Genomic DNA, 16328 nt, shown 5'->3' with positions numbered 1-16328 from the left:
CTTCCCAAGCGGTCACAAGATAAGCATTGTAGCTAGGTGGAAGGGAAATGTCTGGGGGCAGCTGCTACTGAGCTGTTGTTCATACTCTCTGTATGTTTTAGAGCCAGGGCTGAAGTTAACAGATAAAACTCAGGGTGTTTCAGGAACAGGCATTTAATGATGGTGTCTGGAGAAGAAAACAGTGTTCAGCTTTAAAGGATGTTGCCAGCCTGTGCATCACTCATGATCCTGCTCTGTAGCCTTGAAATCTTGTTTGGTCATGCAGCTTGTAGAGTGGTGTTTGCAGACCACAGGAGCCTAATGGTTTCCAGAGGTGGCCTGCTGGGAATTAATTGCATTTGAGTATTTGCAATACTCATAGACTGGAGTATTAGCAGTGTCTCATTGCAATTAAGCAGGAGGCCTTTGCTATATCTCTTGTCCTCCAAGCAGGTAGTGCTTACTCAGCCAGAAGCTACAGCATGACTTGCTCTACCCTTGTTGAACAAGGAGTAACCTCATATATTAATTATTGCATGGGCAGCCTTTAATCTAGGCATCTGCCAGTTTTGGTGCTATGCTTTGCACCTTTGTAGTGTTCTCATGCCACAGATTTTTGTATGTAATTAAACTCTGAAAAGTGGGAATCCCATCATCTGATATATGATCAGACTCTCTGGGCTGTTGCAGAAATGGAGGCTGCAGGTCCAGCATGCCGAACACCTCCTTCCCCAGTCAGCACATTAGTCTGGCATGTGGGAACATCCCTTGGACCACACAGGGCGGTAATGGATAAAGTATGTTCCTGATTTTGCCACTGACTGAATGTGGGACGTTGGGCACTGTCGCCTCCCTGGGCTTCTGTTTGCACTTTTCCCCTTTGCCTGCCTTAGCCCCTTAGCTGGGATCCATCTCACTTGACTATACACATTTAATCGGTGGGCATCTAGCTTAAGCTAGTCCATAAGCCTTCCTCTACAGGCAAATGAGAGACATGGGCATCTCCAGAGGGACTTCAGGATGAGGACATGATGGATCACTGTCTGGAAGTGCTGGTCTTCTGCACTGACTGTAGAAAAAACCTAGGTGAGTAGCTCAGACCAGATGACTCCCTTCTGGAGACCTAAAGTTGGGTCAGATGAGCCCCACATTTGGAGCACCAGGCCTGCTTCACACCACGCATTTGGACAGCATCCATATATCTGTGCAGTGGGAACCTTGGCTGGGCTGGGAGCCTGCAGGCTTTGACAATGGGCACAATTATGGGGAATAAACACGGGACTCTCCGCTCCGAAAAAGCACACTTTCCTCACAGTACTGCTGTGAAAAATAGCCAGACAGAGAGGAATTAATGCTGTTTCACTTAATTGCTCTCCATAAATCATCTCTTGGCAGCAGACTCGACCGGTCCATCAAAGGGCCGCTTAAAGCAAAGGAGCACTGAGCAGCGTTTGTGCTCAGGGCTGTGTTTTGTATTGCAGGAACTTTAATTTGTACCAAGACGGTGGCATCTCTCGCCTTTCCAGGCACGGAGGAATATCTGTGCTAGACTGGCTGTGAAACTTGTCCCCACCACTAGCTACCACCACCCTTACCCCCGCGGCCAGACCACCCTCGGTGCAACAACCCTGCCCTTTTACATCTCCCCGCTGACAGTTGCTTTCCAGCCCATCTTCAGCCCTGGTGTCACCCCATACATGTGATGCAACAGGGCCAGCCTCCAAGCTGGTCCCACTTCTCTGGGGTGTGGGAAAAAGGGCAAACATGCGGAGGCTGCCGCTTTTGCCCACGGTGTGGTGCGGCTCGGGTTTCACGGCAGTGGCTCCTGGCCGGGCGGTGCTCCTGCGTGCCTGCCAGCTGCGGGCACAGCATCTTTCCCCGGGGGAGGACAGGGTGCCACCCAGCCGCTCCCAGCCCTGGCGCGCAGGGCACACAGCACGGCGAGGTACCCGCCAAGCAGCCGGGGCACAGGGCCGGGCCGCTTCACTTCCCTGTTTGCTTTCAGGGTGGCTTTTTCCCTCCTGCGATCCAGAGTGGCCGGGGAGGGCTAGCGCTGCCACTCGGCAGGTGCGACGAAAGAGGGATCTTGCACACTGCTTTCTGTCCGCAGGCAAGCCAAGCCATGCCCTACCTGTACCAGGAGGCAAAGCCACGGCAGCCGGCGCTGCCGCGGGATGCGCGGGCCACGCACAGCTCAGGGCAGACCTATGAGGCACTGCGGCGGGAGTGCCGGCGCCGGGGGGTGCTCTTCGAGGACCCCGACTTCCCCGCCACCAACGCCTCGCTCTTCTTCAGCGAAAAGCCACCCGTCCCCTTTGTCTGGAAGAGGCCCGGGGTGAGTATGCTGCTTTTTAAAGTATCGGATATAAATTTTCTTCTCTTTTCCTGTTATACAGACACACTTCGTGTGCATACCTGTATATACACGTACCAACAACTTCTAATCAGCTCTTTCTCGGACATTATTGCCAGGCAAAAGCAAAGTTAAGATGGAAATAAGGAGACATGCAAGGAATTTAGGGTAAAATGCATTATGAGGATGTTATAAACATTTAAAAACCAAGTGCCATTAATGTGGGAAATTCGTAACTAAAGTTAAATATAAAAAAAAATTCAAAATATTTAAAGTATGAAACTCTCATACTTCCTCGCTTCCCGACATCATGAAATGCACTGAGAGATTATGAATACATACCAAGGTTACTGAGCCATTCAGCAGTAACCAAGGGCTTGATGAGCATCTTTTAATGCATCTTGCATAATGATCATTAATAACACCACAATAGCCTGAAGTTTCACTAGTCATGTGCTCTTAGATCACAAAACCAACATCACTCTAGATTCCTTCCGCCCATTTAACTCTGTATCTAATAGCCACAAAAAATTTGCTGCTGCGTTTCATTTCCTTGTTAATGATTTAGACATTTATTCTCTTTTTCTTCATGGTCTGAAAGCTTCTCCTTTAATAGAAAACTTTCCTTTACCAATAGTGATAGCAAGAGAGGAAAAGAATAAAAATAGGCTTAAAAATGGCTTTAAAATTTGGCCTAGTCTGCAACACTAGGCCTTAGCGTTCGATCATTAATGCAGTGCCACTACAGAGCAGAGGTGAGGTTATTACTGCTGGACAGATTTCAGCTGAGAAAAGAGGAGACACCCCGACACCACGCACACCAGCGGCAGCAAGCCCAGTCCTCTGGGTCTCTGCCCCGGCTTTCCATCTCTTTCCCTTCTCCCCTTCTCCTCTGCAGGGGCGAGCACTCTCCGCCTGCGCTGCCACCACTGCTTTTGCCTCCCGGGCTGGGGTACTTTCGGCAAAGCGAAGTGGCGCAGCCATTCTGCAGCACAGTGGCAAGTCCAAAGTACAAGTGCCTGCTCCGCTAGATCGGGAAGAATGGCTTTCCTTTAGCCAGACGTTAGGTGCCAGTTTGTCATTTTTTCCAGCTGGGGATCACAAGTATTAAACTTAGCTCCAAGACATGACCGGTGGCAGCTGAGAGCTCCTGCGTTGCTGTCTGCGGTACCTGGGCAGTGGTTTGTCTGTTGTTGCTTCCTCCTTTGGGATCTTTGTAAGCTGAACTGGGAATATTGCCAGGATGAATAAATTACCTGAAACAGTATGTGCCTTTAGGCTCCAATTTCCACCATGCAAAAAGGTGAACTTTTGTGAGCAGCACAACAAGAAACATAGCTCAGGGGAGGCTGGGAGGATGTATAAGGACAAGGTTTGAGCTACGCTCTCCTCTGGCTCCTCAGCATTTAAGCTAAATCAGCTTCATCTCTAATATCCATCAGGATCTGCAGTAAAATAGAGGCTCTGTAACACCATTTTGAATCGACAAGTTTTACTTTGCAAGTGGGATATAGGCCTGGAGCATGTGCCAGGTTGGGTACCACAGTTCAGCTGGCAAAACCATGGTAGCCTGCGAGTGTGATCACAAGCGCCCTCCCTTTGTGTATGTGTACGTGTGTTCAAACTGCTTTTCATGGTGACTGATTTTTGCCGCCTCTCCTACCAGTATTTTACAGTAGCTTGGATGAAGAATAGCACAATTAATATGGGTAATTACAGGGCCAAATAATGTTTCTCCACAGATTAACACCCAATAAGAATTTAATCTTTTGTAATGAGGGTAGAGAGGGCTTTCTCGTTAGTTTAAAATGTGTATATCTGCATGTATACAGGTATGTATACAGCATGAACAAGACCCTCAGCTAACACTAATCTCTAGATCTCCCACTGCAATCAGTGAGCTACACTGATTGGCACCTGGTGAATATCTAGCCCTCTGCATAAATCTTAAGTGCTCTAAGATTCAGGAAGATATTTAGTAATTTTGTTTTGCTGTCCCTTTTTAATATAAATGAAACCTGTAAAACTGTATCTTAAAATAGAATCTTCTCTTCTCTTCATTTTCTTTCATTTTCTCTTTTCTTTTCTTTGTTTTGCTGTGCTTTGCTTTGCTTTGCTTCTGCTTCTGCTTCTGCTTCTGCTTAATTTATATCTAAATTAAACTGCTGGGATAGCCAGTATATCTGCCACTTATTTCTAAAAGTTACACTGCCTAAGAAAGTCAGAGACATGTCAGTTGAAGAATGAAAAATGAAAACGAATGAAATGAAAAGAATCAAAAATGGAAAAGAAAGAAAAACAAACAAAAAGAAAGACAAATATAAGATTAATGCCAAATGAATTCATGGTGTAAAGAAGGAATTGCAATAGAATTTCTCCTGATCCGAACAGCCACTGACAATCAATATGATAGGATCTGCATGCTGGAGCCAGGTAGAGAAATCTAGTCACAAAAATAAGGCCGCTTAAACCATAAGGCCAATTAAATACGGCCACTTAAGCAGCCTCCCCCTCAGCCTTTCTTAGAACTCCATGTACCTCCTCTACAAACGTGTGTCAGAGACCCAGGAGATGTAATTTATTTTCCTTTGAGTCAAAAGAAACATAGCTTCAGGGTAGTGGTAGGAGAGTTATAGGTCACCTCTTTTCATCTCTCTAATATGAGAATTACACCTTCCTGCTTCTGGGCAATTTCCTTGCACAGGCAAATCCTTGAATTACTGTATTGTGTAGGCGAATGCAAGGTTTAGTTCTGGATTTTGTCTTTTAACATGCTGAAAACACTGATGCACAATATTATGCCATCCAGTCTGAAAATCTCTTTAATATTAGTTTTGTAACATACATTCAAAAACCATAGAGCTTGGTTTTCTTTTGTGTATCAGAGAACATTGAACAGGTCCATTCAAAATCCTTTAAATTCCTTTTTATTGAATTTTTTTATTATTGTTTGCTGTAGACATATGAGATTGAAAGTACTTTTCCATATGTCAACTGCAGAGCTGTGTAATAAGCTGTTTCCCAGATCTCTGGAGGAACAAGAGGGAGGGGGAATGAGCTGCATTGACCTGAAGCCATATCCCCAGAAGTCTCACCTTTCCCATGTTTCTGTATTCCCTCAGTGAGGAAAACAGAGCTGAGACTCTAATTTGTATGCAAAATCAGGCTCCAGATGCAGCATCTGAAGGCAAAACCATGAACAGTTTTGGCGTTCTTTGGTGCTTGAATCCTCCATCCCTGTGATCGAGAGCCTCCACTATGAACTGTTGCCGTCTGTCCACACTTGCAGCTCGCAGCTGGCTGCTGTCGGCAGCAAGAAGGGTGTTTTTAGCGTGCCACTGTGCAGGGAAGAAACCAAAGGCTCCCATTTGATACAACAAATGTTTAAAGCAGCAACATGACCTTCTTCTTCCACCCTGGAGGAGCCACCTCTCTCCTGCCTGTCCTTTCCCAGGGGCCAAGCTGTCTTTTGGGTTTCGGCTGATTTAATGGGCAGTCAGGAATATTGCTCTGACGTGTGCAAAAAGAGAAATGGGCTCAACTGCCCAAAAAGGCGTTTGGGTATCTAATGCTGAAAGCAGTGGGCGTTAGTGCTCCTGCCACACAGCGGACCGGGGGTGAGGGCTCTGCCAAAACAGTGAGCAGGGCTACAGCTGGTCCGGGCTCAGTGTGCCCCACCTGCAGGGCGAGCACAGCTAACTCGCAAACCCCGTGGGCACCAGGGCCTCAGCCTTGGCAGGGCACACACGGGCATGCTGGTGCACACACACGCACAGGCGGCCCAGGCAGCAGGTCGGGTTTGGAGAGCAGCCACACGCAGGGCTGGCGTAGCCAAAGCAGCTAATTATAGGGCACAGCCTGCTCCCGAGGAGCCGGCTGCAGGGGAGCAGTGAACCTGGCAGCCAGCTAGCAAACCCTTGCAGCGCTGGGTGAGTTACAGTCAAGCCCGTGTTAGTGGAAAGACTTTTCATCTCGTTCCTTGCTAGCACACAGAGCTGTTTGGTCCGATGGAGCTACATTTTTTAAAAGAGAACATAACTTGCACGAGGGAGTGCTGGTCCCGTAGTGCCAGATTCGGAGGGCTAGCAGATGCTCAAACTGGGCTGCCCTTAGGGTGCGTAGAAAGCCTGGGGAATATTACTGAACTGGCTCAAAAAAATTTTACAGTTGATAGGCTTAGTCAGCTTTCCTTGGAGTTTCTTGGGAACTGCTATATACAGTGCTTGCCATGAGAATTATGTTCCCCGGGAGCTAAAATAAGGCATGTTATTAAAGCTCGGCTACTTTATCAGCTGCTGTTAGATTTATGTCTGAGAGCAGGGAGCTGTGTTTCTTATCGTTCATGTGCAGTTTACACATGACTGAGTGTATTTAACAAGCAGGCGGGCCTGGTAGTGAGGAGGTGCTGTTTGGTTTCTGTTGGCGTGGCGCTGTGGGGACATGGGGCACTGCGGTACCTCCTCCCCAGCACACCTGGGGCAATGCGGCTAGGGCACAACCTCACCACCACTTCCTTTCCAGCTCCTTTCCCCTTACACCCCCCCCCCCACACACACATGCACACACACCTACATATATATATGTATATAGGGGTGTGTGGGGGTGTGTGTATGTAGTGGGGGCAACAGGCAGTGAGCTCCTTAGGACTGCTGTCTGTAGGTGAGATTAATGACAGGAGATACCTAACTTGTCCCTTTTCTCGATGGGACGCACTCTGTAGTTGGGTTAATAGATAGACATTTGCCAGCTATGTCCTACCTGGGTAAACTCCTGTGCGAAGTGACATTGCATAGGTCATTTCCATTCTCATCACACCACTCTAGCAAGGATGCAATAGAAATTTAGACCTGCCATGCTCTGGGTTTTGTAGGAGAGCCCCTAAATAACAGTGTTGACAAGGATCTGCAGATTTTTCTCTAGAAGACCAGGTCATCTACACAATTTGGAGAGGATTCAGGACAGCCTGAGCTCCCCTTTGAGCAGCGTTGTGGGCACTGAGTGAGGGACATCCAAAGCAGAGAGCTTAAATTAACATGAGGCTCCTCTGTGAGTCAAGCAGGGAATGGCACTTCAGACACCTTCGGCAGTGGTTTGCAAATGTACTCCTCTCCCCTTCTGCTTGCCCAGTCCACAAGATGGTCTTTAACTACTCAGCCCTTCCGAAGACTTTCAGCCGTTTGGAGGAACACTGCCCCATTTGGCCCGAGCTACCTAACGGAGGAGTAACTTCCCTGGAACAAGCTCACTCACAAACAGGATCAAGTGTGGCAAGTTTGCTCGTGTAAACATGGAGTGACTGACTTGGCACGGTTTACTATGATGCTGGTCATCTCTTCTGGTGTATGACCACTTCATGGAAAGTGGATGGTTACTATAAAATGTACTGAACAGGTATGAGGAAAGCAAGAAACGGAGCTGACATTTCTTCTTCTGGCTCACTGGCAAATGCTTGTATTTTATCCCTCCTGCAGTCAGGCACAGCATGATTTTTGTATGCTGCTGCTGCTCTAAAGCAACTCTGGTCATCCAAAAAATATTTTTGTTTAAAGATTTTTAAACAGTCATGGGGACCTGTTGCAAATAGTGTGTAGTACAGATTTAGTAGCTTTGCTGAATCCTCAAGTACAACATCTCTAAATAGCCACTCTGCTTGTATAGTAGAGACGCTGTCCACCCTGCTACCAATATTAGCCCATTGCCATCCACAAAACCTTGGCAAAGCAATTTATGTCCTGACGTGCCAAAATTTCAGGCTGCTTCATTTGCTTTGGGGCCTGACCAGGCTTTGCTGGCCAGCATGAGATGAAGCACCTGAAGAGCATTGGTAGATCACAAGGGGACCAAAGTCCCCAGCAATTAAAGAACAGCAGTACTGGTTTATCTGGGACAGTGTCACAGCTTCAGCAGTGGCCAGTAGCAGATTCTTCATGAATCAGCACAGGAAACTAAGCAAGACTATCAATAACCTGCCCCAATGGCCTAACAAAGTAGAGTGATATTAAGCCAAAAATAACTCGATGTTTTCTAGGCAATTGCAGTGGTTAAAAGATGGAACAGGCTCTTCTGTTCTTTTTTTCCCTGTTTAATTTCTTTTTTTTGCAAATGCACCCCTAAGAAGCTTCTGCTGCTTACATAAAATAGCTTTGTGCAGTAGCATCTGCCATAGGGTATCAGGGCAAACTGATTAAATAAAGGCATACTCCTCTAGCAACATATTGGATGGCCTTCTCCTCTTTTTTCTATTGAGTTCAATCTTTTCAATTCAATTTATAGTCCATAGGAAAGGGGAGAAGAGAGACACATTTAGTGGTTTACCAATGTAATTTTCCTATCCAGCTGTGGTACTTGTAATTGAATTAAAACAGTCAAATGAATGCTTGTAAAATAGTTTTAATGCCACCATGATCATATATCTCAGTCCCTCTGATCTCTGAGCGCGCAAGGGTGGGTAGTGTCAACTCCTACTAAAAACCAGCTTGACCCTGTAAAACAAACAAGGCTGGAGTCCGCCTTTTTTGTTTGCTTGCTTGAGGAGGAAATAGCCTCATGGTTGTCAGCCACTGTATGTTCTACGTATTATACACAGGTAAATAAAAGGCTGAAGACTGTATTTAAAGGAAAATTGCCAGTTTTAGCTTTTCCAGGCTGTGGAGAAAAACAAAAACCCATTAGCCAGGGCTGTATCCTAATTTCAAGATTCTGGACCAGGATGCACTAGGATATTGTAACAATTGCCTGGAGGTGAATAAAGGGTGTCAGCCTTTCATTAGCAGTGAGCTAATTTGGAAAAAAAAGAGGTTAACTGATTCTTTAATTGCTCTACTCTATAATTAATTAGCAAGGATTCTCCACCTCATTTTCATGGTGGCTACACTGCTGTAGGATAGCGTATTTCATGTGTCACACTGTGCTGCGCGTCTGGGCTCAGAATGGCTGTGATGCATTCCCTGGCATGTTTTAAATCATCTCTGTGTCCCTCTCCTGCTCTCCCAGGACATTGTTAAAGATCCCAAGTTTATTGTTGGAGGAGCCACAAGAACTGACATCTGTCAAGGGGATCTCGGTGAGTGACTCCCCGGACAGAGGCTTTGGTGCCTACCCCGGTGCAGGGCAGCAGGAATATTCTCACAGGTGAGGAGGGGATGTTGTTTCTTTTGGGCTGCTAGTAGCAGTGAAGCAAGAAGTACTGTTGAGCTTACCCTAACCACAGCTTCCCTGTGGGTGACACATCCCACCTGTGCCAGGGATCATACCAGGGCAGTGGGAGCCAAGGTCAATGAAGGATCCCCGCATGCACATACTGTGAGACCAAGGGAGCCCTATGTCCACCAGGGCCTCCAAACTGCAAACAGTCTGTCCTGGCCATGCAGGGCAGGGATACCACGCCTGGGGAGCACAGGCTCTCGGATTTCAGCAAGGGTGGCAGCTGACTGGGATAACATCTCTCCTGGCCCTTGAACCACCTTTTTTCCACTTGAAGGGAAAAAAATGAAGTTTCTTCCTTCTTCTCAGTTCACAGGTGACTGCTGGCTGTTAGCAGCCATCGCTTCTCTCACACTGAATGAAAAAACATTAGCGAGGGTGGTGCCACCAGATCAAAATTTTGGGCCAGATTATGCTGGAATATTTCACTTCCAGGTAAGACGAATGTCTAAGACAGCACGAACACACTTCTGGGCACTCGGTCATTACCTATCATGGTCCGTTTTGTGGTGGGATTATTAGTTATTACAGAGGAGACACTGAAAAAGGCGGAATCACTAAACTTACTTTATTGTTTGCATTTTGAGGAGCAGCCTAGAGGACTACCTTAGCCTTCCACAGGCACACATGTAGCCACATCTACTTTGTAAAGAGAAATATGGCTTTAGAAATCATTTCACATTTTTTGGCCCCCCCCAACCCCATTTACAATGTAAGGCCTTAAAGATAAATCAGGAGTTGGACTGGGGTCTGTAATGTGCATGTGTGTCATAAAGATGGCTTGAATTATAAGGTGACCACTTGTCACCAACCATGTGAGTGACATTATCCAAATCAGGAACTACAATACAGCTGTACACTTGTAATCTGAGTCTTTTACTTAAACGTAAAAGACTTTTACAGATTGCACTTCCTTCAGAACAACCTCACACAGTGTAAGGGGAACTGATGACTGACATATGCCTTCTAAGCAAGCCTATGATTGTAATTAACTGATAATTAAAAGCACTCAGACATCAGTGTGCTAGCTTCAGGAAATGATATGTTGTCAACCAACTCATGCTCCATCCTTTCTATATAGTTTTGGCAACACAATGAGTGGCTGGACATCGTGATTGACGATCGATTACCCACCTTCAAAGGCCGCTTAGTTTTCCTACACTCAGCTGAACACAATGAATTTTGGAGTGCCTTGCTAGAGAAAGCCTATGCCAAGTAAGTCTGGTGTGCCACACTGTACATAACATTATTCACAGTTCAAGTTAGCAGCTTCTATCCAGTGGGGTTTTTTGGGGGTTTTTTTGGCATTTGCATTTGCTGCCACTCTGATTTAAAGGTGCTATGTCTGTCTCCTGTGAGCTGGTCCAACTTCAGCGCATCACTAGGCACAACTAGTTGACTGCAATAGGAGTTGGATCAAAGCCTGAAACTTGGCCTTTGTGTCTCCACTGAGACCTCAAATGATGGTTCTGTCTAACTCTCGATTTTTAACTGATTTGGCAGGTAGCAAGCCAGCGATACAGTAAAGATATCCCATCTTTGCCAACCTGACAACTGGCATTAATGAAAGAAAACCCCCAGGCTTTAGGGATATGGAGGAATGAATGAATTAAAAATGGAATTAACACGGAAAGCAGAATGATCCCAATACTTCTGACATACATCCCGGGTATATTCTGGAGTACTTCTGTTGACTTCAGTGACATTGCTGTGATTTTACACCCACATGAGAAAGCACTCAAGCACAGTTATCTTCAAAAGGTTCAAAAGCAGGTCTCATGGTGAGCATGTGTTTTCCAGGCTGAACGGCAGCTACGAGGCCCTGAAAGGAGGCAGTACAATAGAAGCCATGGAAGATTTCACTGGGGGAGTAGGAGAAATGTATGAGGTTAAAAGGGCTCCTGATGATTTCTATGAAATCCTAGAAAAAGCTCTGAAAAGATGCTCAATGGTGGGCTGCTCTATCGATGTAAGTAAGAAATGGGGGCTGGTTTACTCTCAGTCTGGTTTGTGGTTTCTGTGTAAAAGAAAAAATAATTTTTTAAAGGCTGGTTAAATTAATGACAAGTAGATGGACATGCACTAAATTCTGCAAATAATAGGTGTGAACTGATAGATATATAATACTAACATAGTCCTTTGAACAGTTGTTCAAAAAAAAAAGAAAATAATCACATTTCAGCATGTGATGGCCACATTATTTAAGACAATAATGATGTTAGTGTGAGCACCTGGGGAGAGTAAACTTTATTTACTGGCTTATTTGCTTACTCTGGGTCAACATCAAAGTTGGCCATAGCCTGGTGAGGATTTACTGGCTCCAGAGACAACAAAATTGATCTTCTTCTGGCCTGTAATTCTGTAACAACACCCATAGGGACTTGCGTGACTCAACACACTCTTCAGGACCAGAGTGCTCGTTTGGAAACAGGGACTGGGGCTCAGGATGCATCAGTTTTATCCCTCCAGAGACTGGTATCTCCCGTTTTCCCACAGAAGAGATTCCTGGTGGGTAGCAGCCGTGTAGGTGTCTTTACGCTGCTCTGCCAGTGTGTCCGACCCTGGGGTAAGAGGAGCCACTCATGTGCCCTAGACTTTCTGTGAAAGTTGTCAGCAGCTCTGAACACCAAAGAAGAAAGTCCCATTGCTGTTCCCAACATGGCTTCCTTGTTTGCTGTGCTCAGAGGAAAATGCTGTTTGGAAACAAAAATGTGCCAGATTTCTTCACCAGAATGAGCAACCAGAGAAAAAAGTTTCAGGTCAAAGGAAAAATCCCATTGAGCACAAAATGTTTCATATCCCTTTTGGGCACTTGTAAGAAAGGCAAAGGAAGTGTGTAGACTGGGAGAGAAAGAGGGAGGCTTTCATTTGCTCTGTCCAGTAGCTGAATCATTCCAACATTTGCCTCGTCTGAGGAAGACCTGTTGTCTCAAATCCGCTGTCTGCCCTACTGTGAGCAAAGCTTTTCAACAAGCTCTCTCTTTGCTCAAGACTCTATCTTCAGCTCTGGGGTTCAGTGTTTTCTGAACTGAGTTTCCCTCTCTCTCCTGACAGAGCTTTCTGGCTTGCAAGCACTATTTAAATATTCATTGAGCTAGAGAGAGAGCGCGATAATCAGCTGGCTGATGGGACACTTCAGTTCAATCACTGCTCCCTCAAGTGTCTCTTTGCATGAAATGAGACCATGTCAACTCCTGACCTCAGTCTGAGAGCACCTTTTCCCATGTCCTACCTGACACAAACTGCATTTGAATGAAAGTTTAGAGTGATATCTTGGAAACGTGGATGATGTTGATGCAAAACCTCAGAGGCAGAGAAGGGATTTGAGCCTGGCTCCTCCACATTATAGGTCAAATTCACATAGATTTTGCATAAACTAAAGCCTTATTTCCTCCATAAGTAAAAGATGCTCCAAAAAAGTTCACCCAGCTCTAGGGAATTTCCTTTCATCAAAGGGCACCATTACACCATCAATGTCTGCAACAAGCAGAAAGACTGTTTCTCCATTCACAGTGCTGGTTAGCTACTGGCCTGCTGACTAGCACCTGGAAGGGACCAAGCAGTATGACTTGCAGTCTCCTCCTGAGGAGACATATTCACATTTTTCTTTCATATTTCAGATCAGCAGTGCTGTTGAGTCAGAAGCCAAAACCCCCTTTGGGCTTATAAAGGGCCATGCTTACTCCGTGACTGGCATCGACAAGGTACGTCCCCACTGTCCCGTGTCACCAGCATGCAGCAAGGAGAGGCCTGGGCAAAGACAAGGGGGTGTCCCCTTGACTTCAGGGGATGGGAGGTGACATCCTGGGGAAGCACGTCTCAGCAGGCCAAAGTGTGGGCCTCAGCTCCCCAAAGGACTGTATGCGCAGCAGCTTCTCCAGCCTGTGGCCAGAGCTGGGAGCTGGAGCAAGTGTGATGGGGCATGTTTTCTGCTTCCCCTTGTGCAGAAGACACCAGCACAGCTTCTGCAGAGCGGTTCTCTGTCCTGGGGGTGGGGGGTGGGGGGTGTCATCCTGCTCCAAATTGCCTTCCATCCTTCTCTCTCACTTCTCCTCTGTATAGCAGCACACCTTTTGCCCAGCCATTACACAGCCTGTGCACGCTGGAGAAGATTTTCTCCCTAGCTAGTGACACTCACTATTTCCTTATTTCCTCTTTCCCCAGGTGAGCTATCGGGGCCTGAAAGTGCAGCTCATAAGAATAAGGAATCCCTGGGGCCAGGTGGAGTGGAGCGGCCCTTGGAGCGACAAGTGCGTGCTTTCTACCATACATGCTTGCCTGGCAGTGAGCTCATATTGCAAAGGCTAAAACCAAGCTGCTGGCCTGCATCTAGTTTTCTGCAGCCCCAGCTATCTTCCAGAAAATTAAATGAAGAGTTTGCACATGCTTAACAGTGTTACTGCCATCCTAACATGTCACCCTCAATATTTTCAAAGCAGCTCAAGTAGAGACACTGTCAGGGTGGTTAACCCCCTCAAATGTAGAATTAGCAAAAATCAAGCATTAATATAAATGGGAAAAATATTTTTAAGACATTCCTCACTGGGAAAATATACATTTGGAGAGTTTTTTGGCTTATCTTTTGCAAGTCTTTCACCATAGTACCTGTAACACAACATCCATACATCGTCCTACTGCAGGTAAGCTGGAAACTGATGCTGTATTAGCCCTTCTGAGTAGCTTATGAGCCTCTAGTTGCATTTACTCTGCTCTGGGTTTCTAGATATATCCCTTAGTCCTTGCAGGTTGTAGATGACCATTACATGAGCCCGTATCGCTACATGGCACCCTCCAAAGTTGTTGAAAGATGCAAAAACAAAATAGGATTGGTCTGAAAACCAATCTGTTTTTACCACCACAGCTAAATGAAATGCAAACAATACAAAAAAAAATATCTTGTATCTGGTTAAAAGCAATACCACATTTTCCCCTCAAATATATGCTTTTCCCATATATTTGCATATATATATGGCCTTTTTTTTGTTTCACTTGCTTCTTCTGAGTTTTTCTTGATTTACACAGATGTAGAAGAGAGCAGCTGTAACCTTACTGGCTCTTTAAAACTGCTGAGACATCTGGTCATCCATAGCACTCCTTTGAATGTCCCTTTCCTTAGCATGATTCAGAAATAAATATTACTGCATCAGCTCTGATACTTTGTTATGTTAAAAAAGAAAAATGAGGATAATTGGCGCATATAATTAGTGATGATCTCCAAAAATGGAGAGGTTAAGATCAGACAGGCATCCGGCAATTTGGGCTGTTTATCCAAAGTACTGTATCTGCAAAGCAGTGCTCTGATTCTGTATGTGGGAGGCTCAAGGCGCCAGTACAAAGCTCTGTCAAGGCAGAGCAGCTTCAGGTAAATACAGGAATCTGTATTAACATTTTGTGATGGTTGCTGAAATTAAAAATCTCACACAAGGTGCCAGGTACTCCATGTTTTTTCATATCAGATTGGAAAAGCAATAGTGGCCTTTCCTATTTTTCCAAAAAGCCATCACAGAGTTTTTGTTTGTTGTCAGCCCAGCTACAGCTGGAGCTGTAGGGATGAATGAAAAGGAGGGAAAGACTTTACTGGGAGCCCACGTTATCCAGCAGATTTCTCTGTACAGGGCGAGGAGCCTGTTTGGTCCCCATTGACTTCATCCTCTTCTTGAAGAGACCCCTGGCCCTAAATTAATGACAAACCTCAAAGCAGAGATGGTGCTACAGATGAAAAACAGATTTAAGGCAGAGCAAGACTTACCAAAACCTTGAGGTTTACCAATAGCAGTGTATCAGCTATTACATGTGACAGCAGTCACAGCTCTGAGTGCAGGGAACATCATAGACAGGGTGGTCCTGGAACAGTTTCTGGACCGGTGGCCCAATCCTGCTTCCAGCTGCATCCATAGGATTTCTGCCACCGTGTGAAGTAACAGCAAGGTCCAGAGAGCCTCTTAAAGTCATCTGTGTCTATGTCTGCTGCTCAAACCAAACACATCCGAAAGATGGACAGGCTGCTGATGTGGCCAACCAGCAGTTCTGAGTCAAGGAAAATTAATGCCATATACCCTAGTAAAGCTCGGTTTTGTTTTTCTGCAGTTCTCTGGAGTGGCGCTCAGTCAGCCCATCTGAGCAGAAACGCTTATCGCAGACAGCACTGGATGACGGAGAGTTCTGGTAAGCCACAGCATTTTAAAGTGTGTGACTCTAGTCAGAAATTGAGCCATAAGTGGCCAAAAGGGGAGATCAGGATGAAATCTCTGAGTGAGGAAATGCTCAGTTTCATCCAAAGAGAGGGCAGATAGAAATCCCTTGGTTTTCCACGCGTCTCATCTGTGTACATGCTTATTTAACAACAGAAAGTGTTTAAAAAGTCAGCTTAGGTAATGGCATTGCCATAATTCAAATACTGTGCATCTCCCATAAATGTAACACCCTTTAAATCCTTATCATGAACACAGGCAGGCTCCAGAGCTCAGGAAGGAGTACTGTACTGTATTACATTGCCTATGAAATGCCTTCATCTCTGCTCTAAAGTGGGCTGAAAGGGTTGATATTAGTCAGATGCTGGTAGGGAAGGGAGTGCTTAGAAGCAACACTGCTTCTTACAGAAAGTAAGAGAAAATCGGGCTACATGTGAAATGATTTAAGAAAAGATCAAATGAAATGAAAAAAACAACGTGGTGGAAATTGCTCTAGAAGTGCAAAGTGTTCTTCATGCCAAATTCGTTATCTCAGACAGCAGATGGGTGACTTGCACATAATCCCCCTTTATATTAACCATGCTGTGCAATACCGACAGTGT

The 16328-nt window shown here is 45.7% G+C and overlaps 1 protein-coding gene across 1 annotated transcript in view; it reads left to right on the top strand.

Annotated features, from left to right (window-relative positions):
- Nucleotides 1-2101: 2101 nt before the first annotated feature.
- Nucleotides 2102-16328, top strand: part of CAPN9 (calpain 9) — a 30509-nt gene continuing 16282 nt past the window's right edge. Inside the window, exons 1-8 of the mRNA XM_067294734.1 lie at nucleotides 2102-2314; nucleotides 9326-9395; nucleotides 9852-9970; nucleotides 10617-10750; nucleotides 11336-11504; nucleotides 13156-13239; nucleotides 13700-13785; nucleotides 15623-15700. Of these exons, the coding sequence (XP_067150835.1) occupies nucleotides 2102-2314; nucleotides 9326-9395; nucleotides 9852-9970; nucleotides 10617-10750; nucleotides 11336-11504; nucleotides 13156-13239; nucleotides 13700-13785; nucleotides 15623-15700 (953 nt within the window). The remainder of the gene's footprint in view (nucleotides 2315-9325; nucleotides 9396-9851; nucleotides 9971-10616; nucleotides 10751-11335; nucleotides 11505-13155; nucleotides 13240-13699; nucleotides 13786-15622; nucleotides 15701-16328) is intronic.

The sequence above is a fragment of the Apteryx mantelli genome, chromosome 3, assembly GCF_036417845.1.
Source record: "Apteryx mantelli isolate bAptMan1 chromosome 3, bAptMan1.hap1, whole genome shotgun sequence".
Classification (NCBI taxonomy): domain Eukaryota; kingdom Metazoa; phylum Chordata; class Aves; order Apterygiformes; family Apterygidae; genus Apteryx; species Apteryx mantelli.
This window is presented reverse-complemented; position numbering and strand designations above follow the sequence as displayed.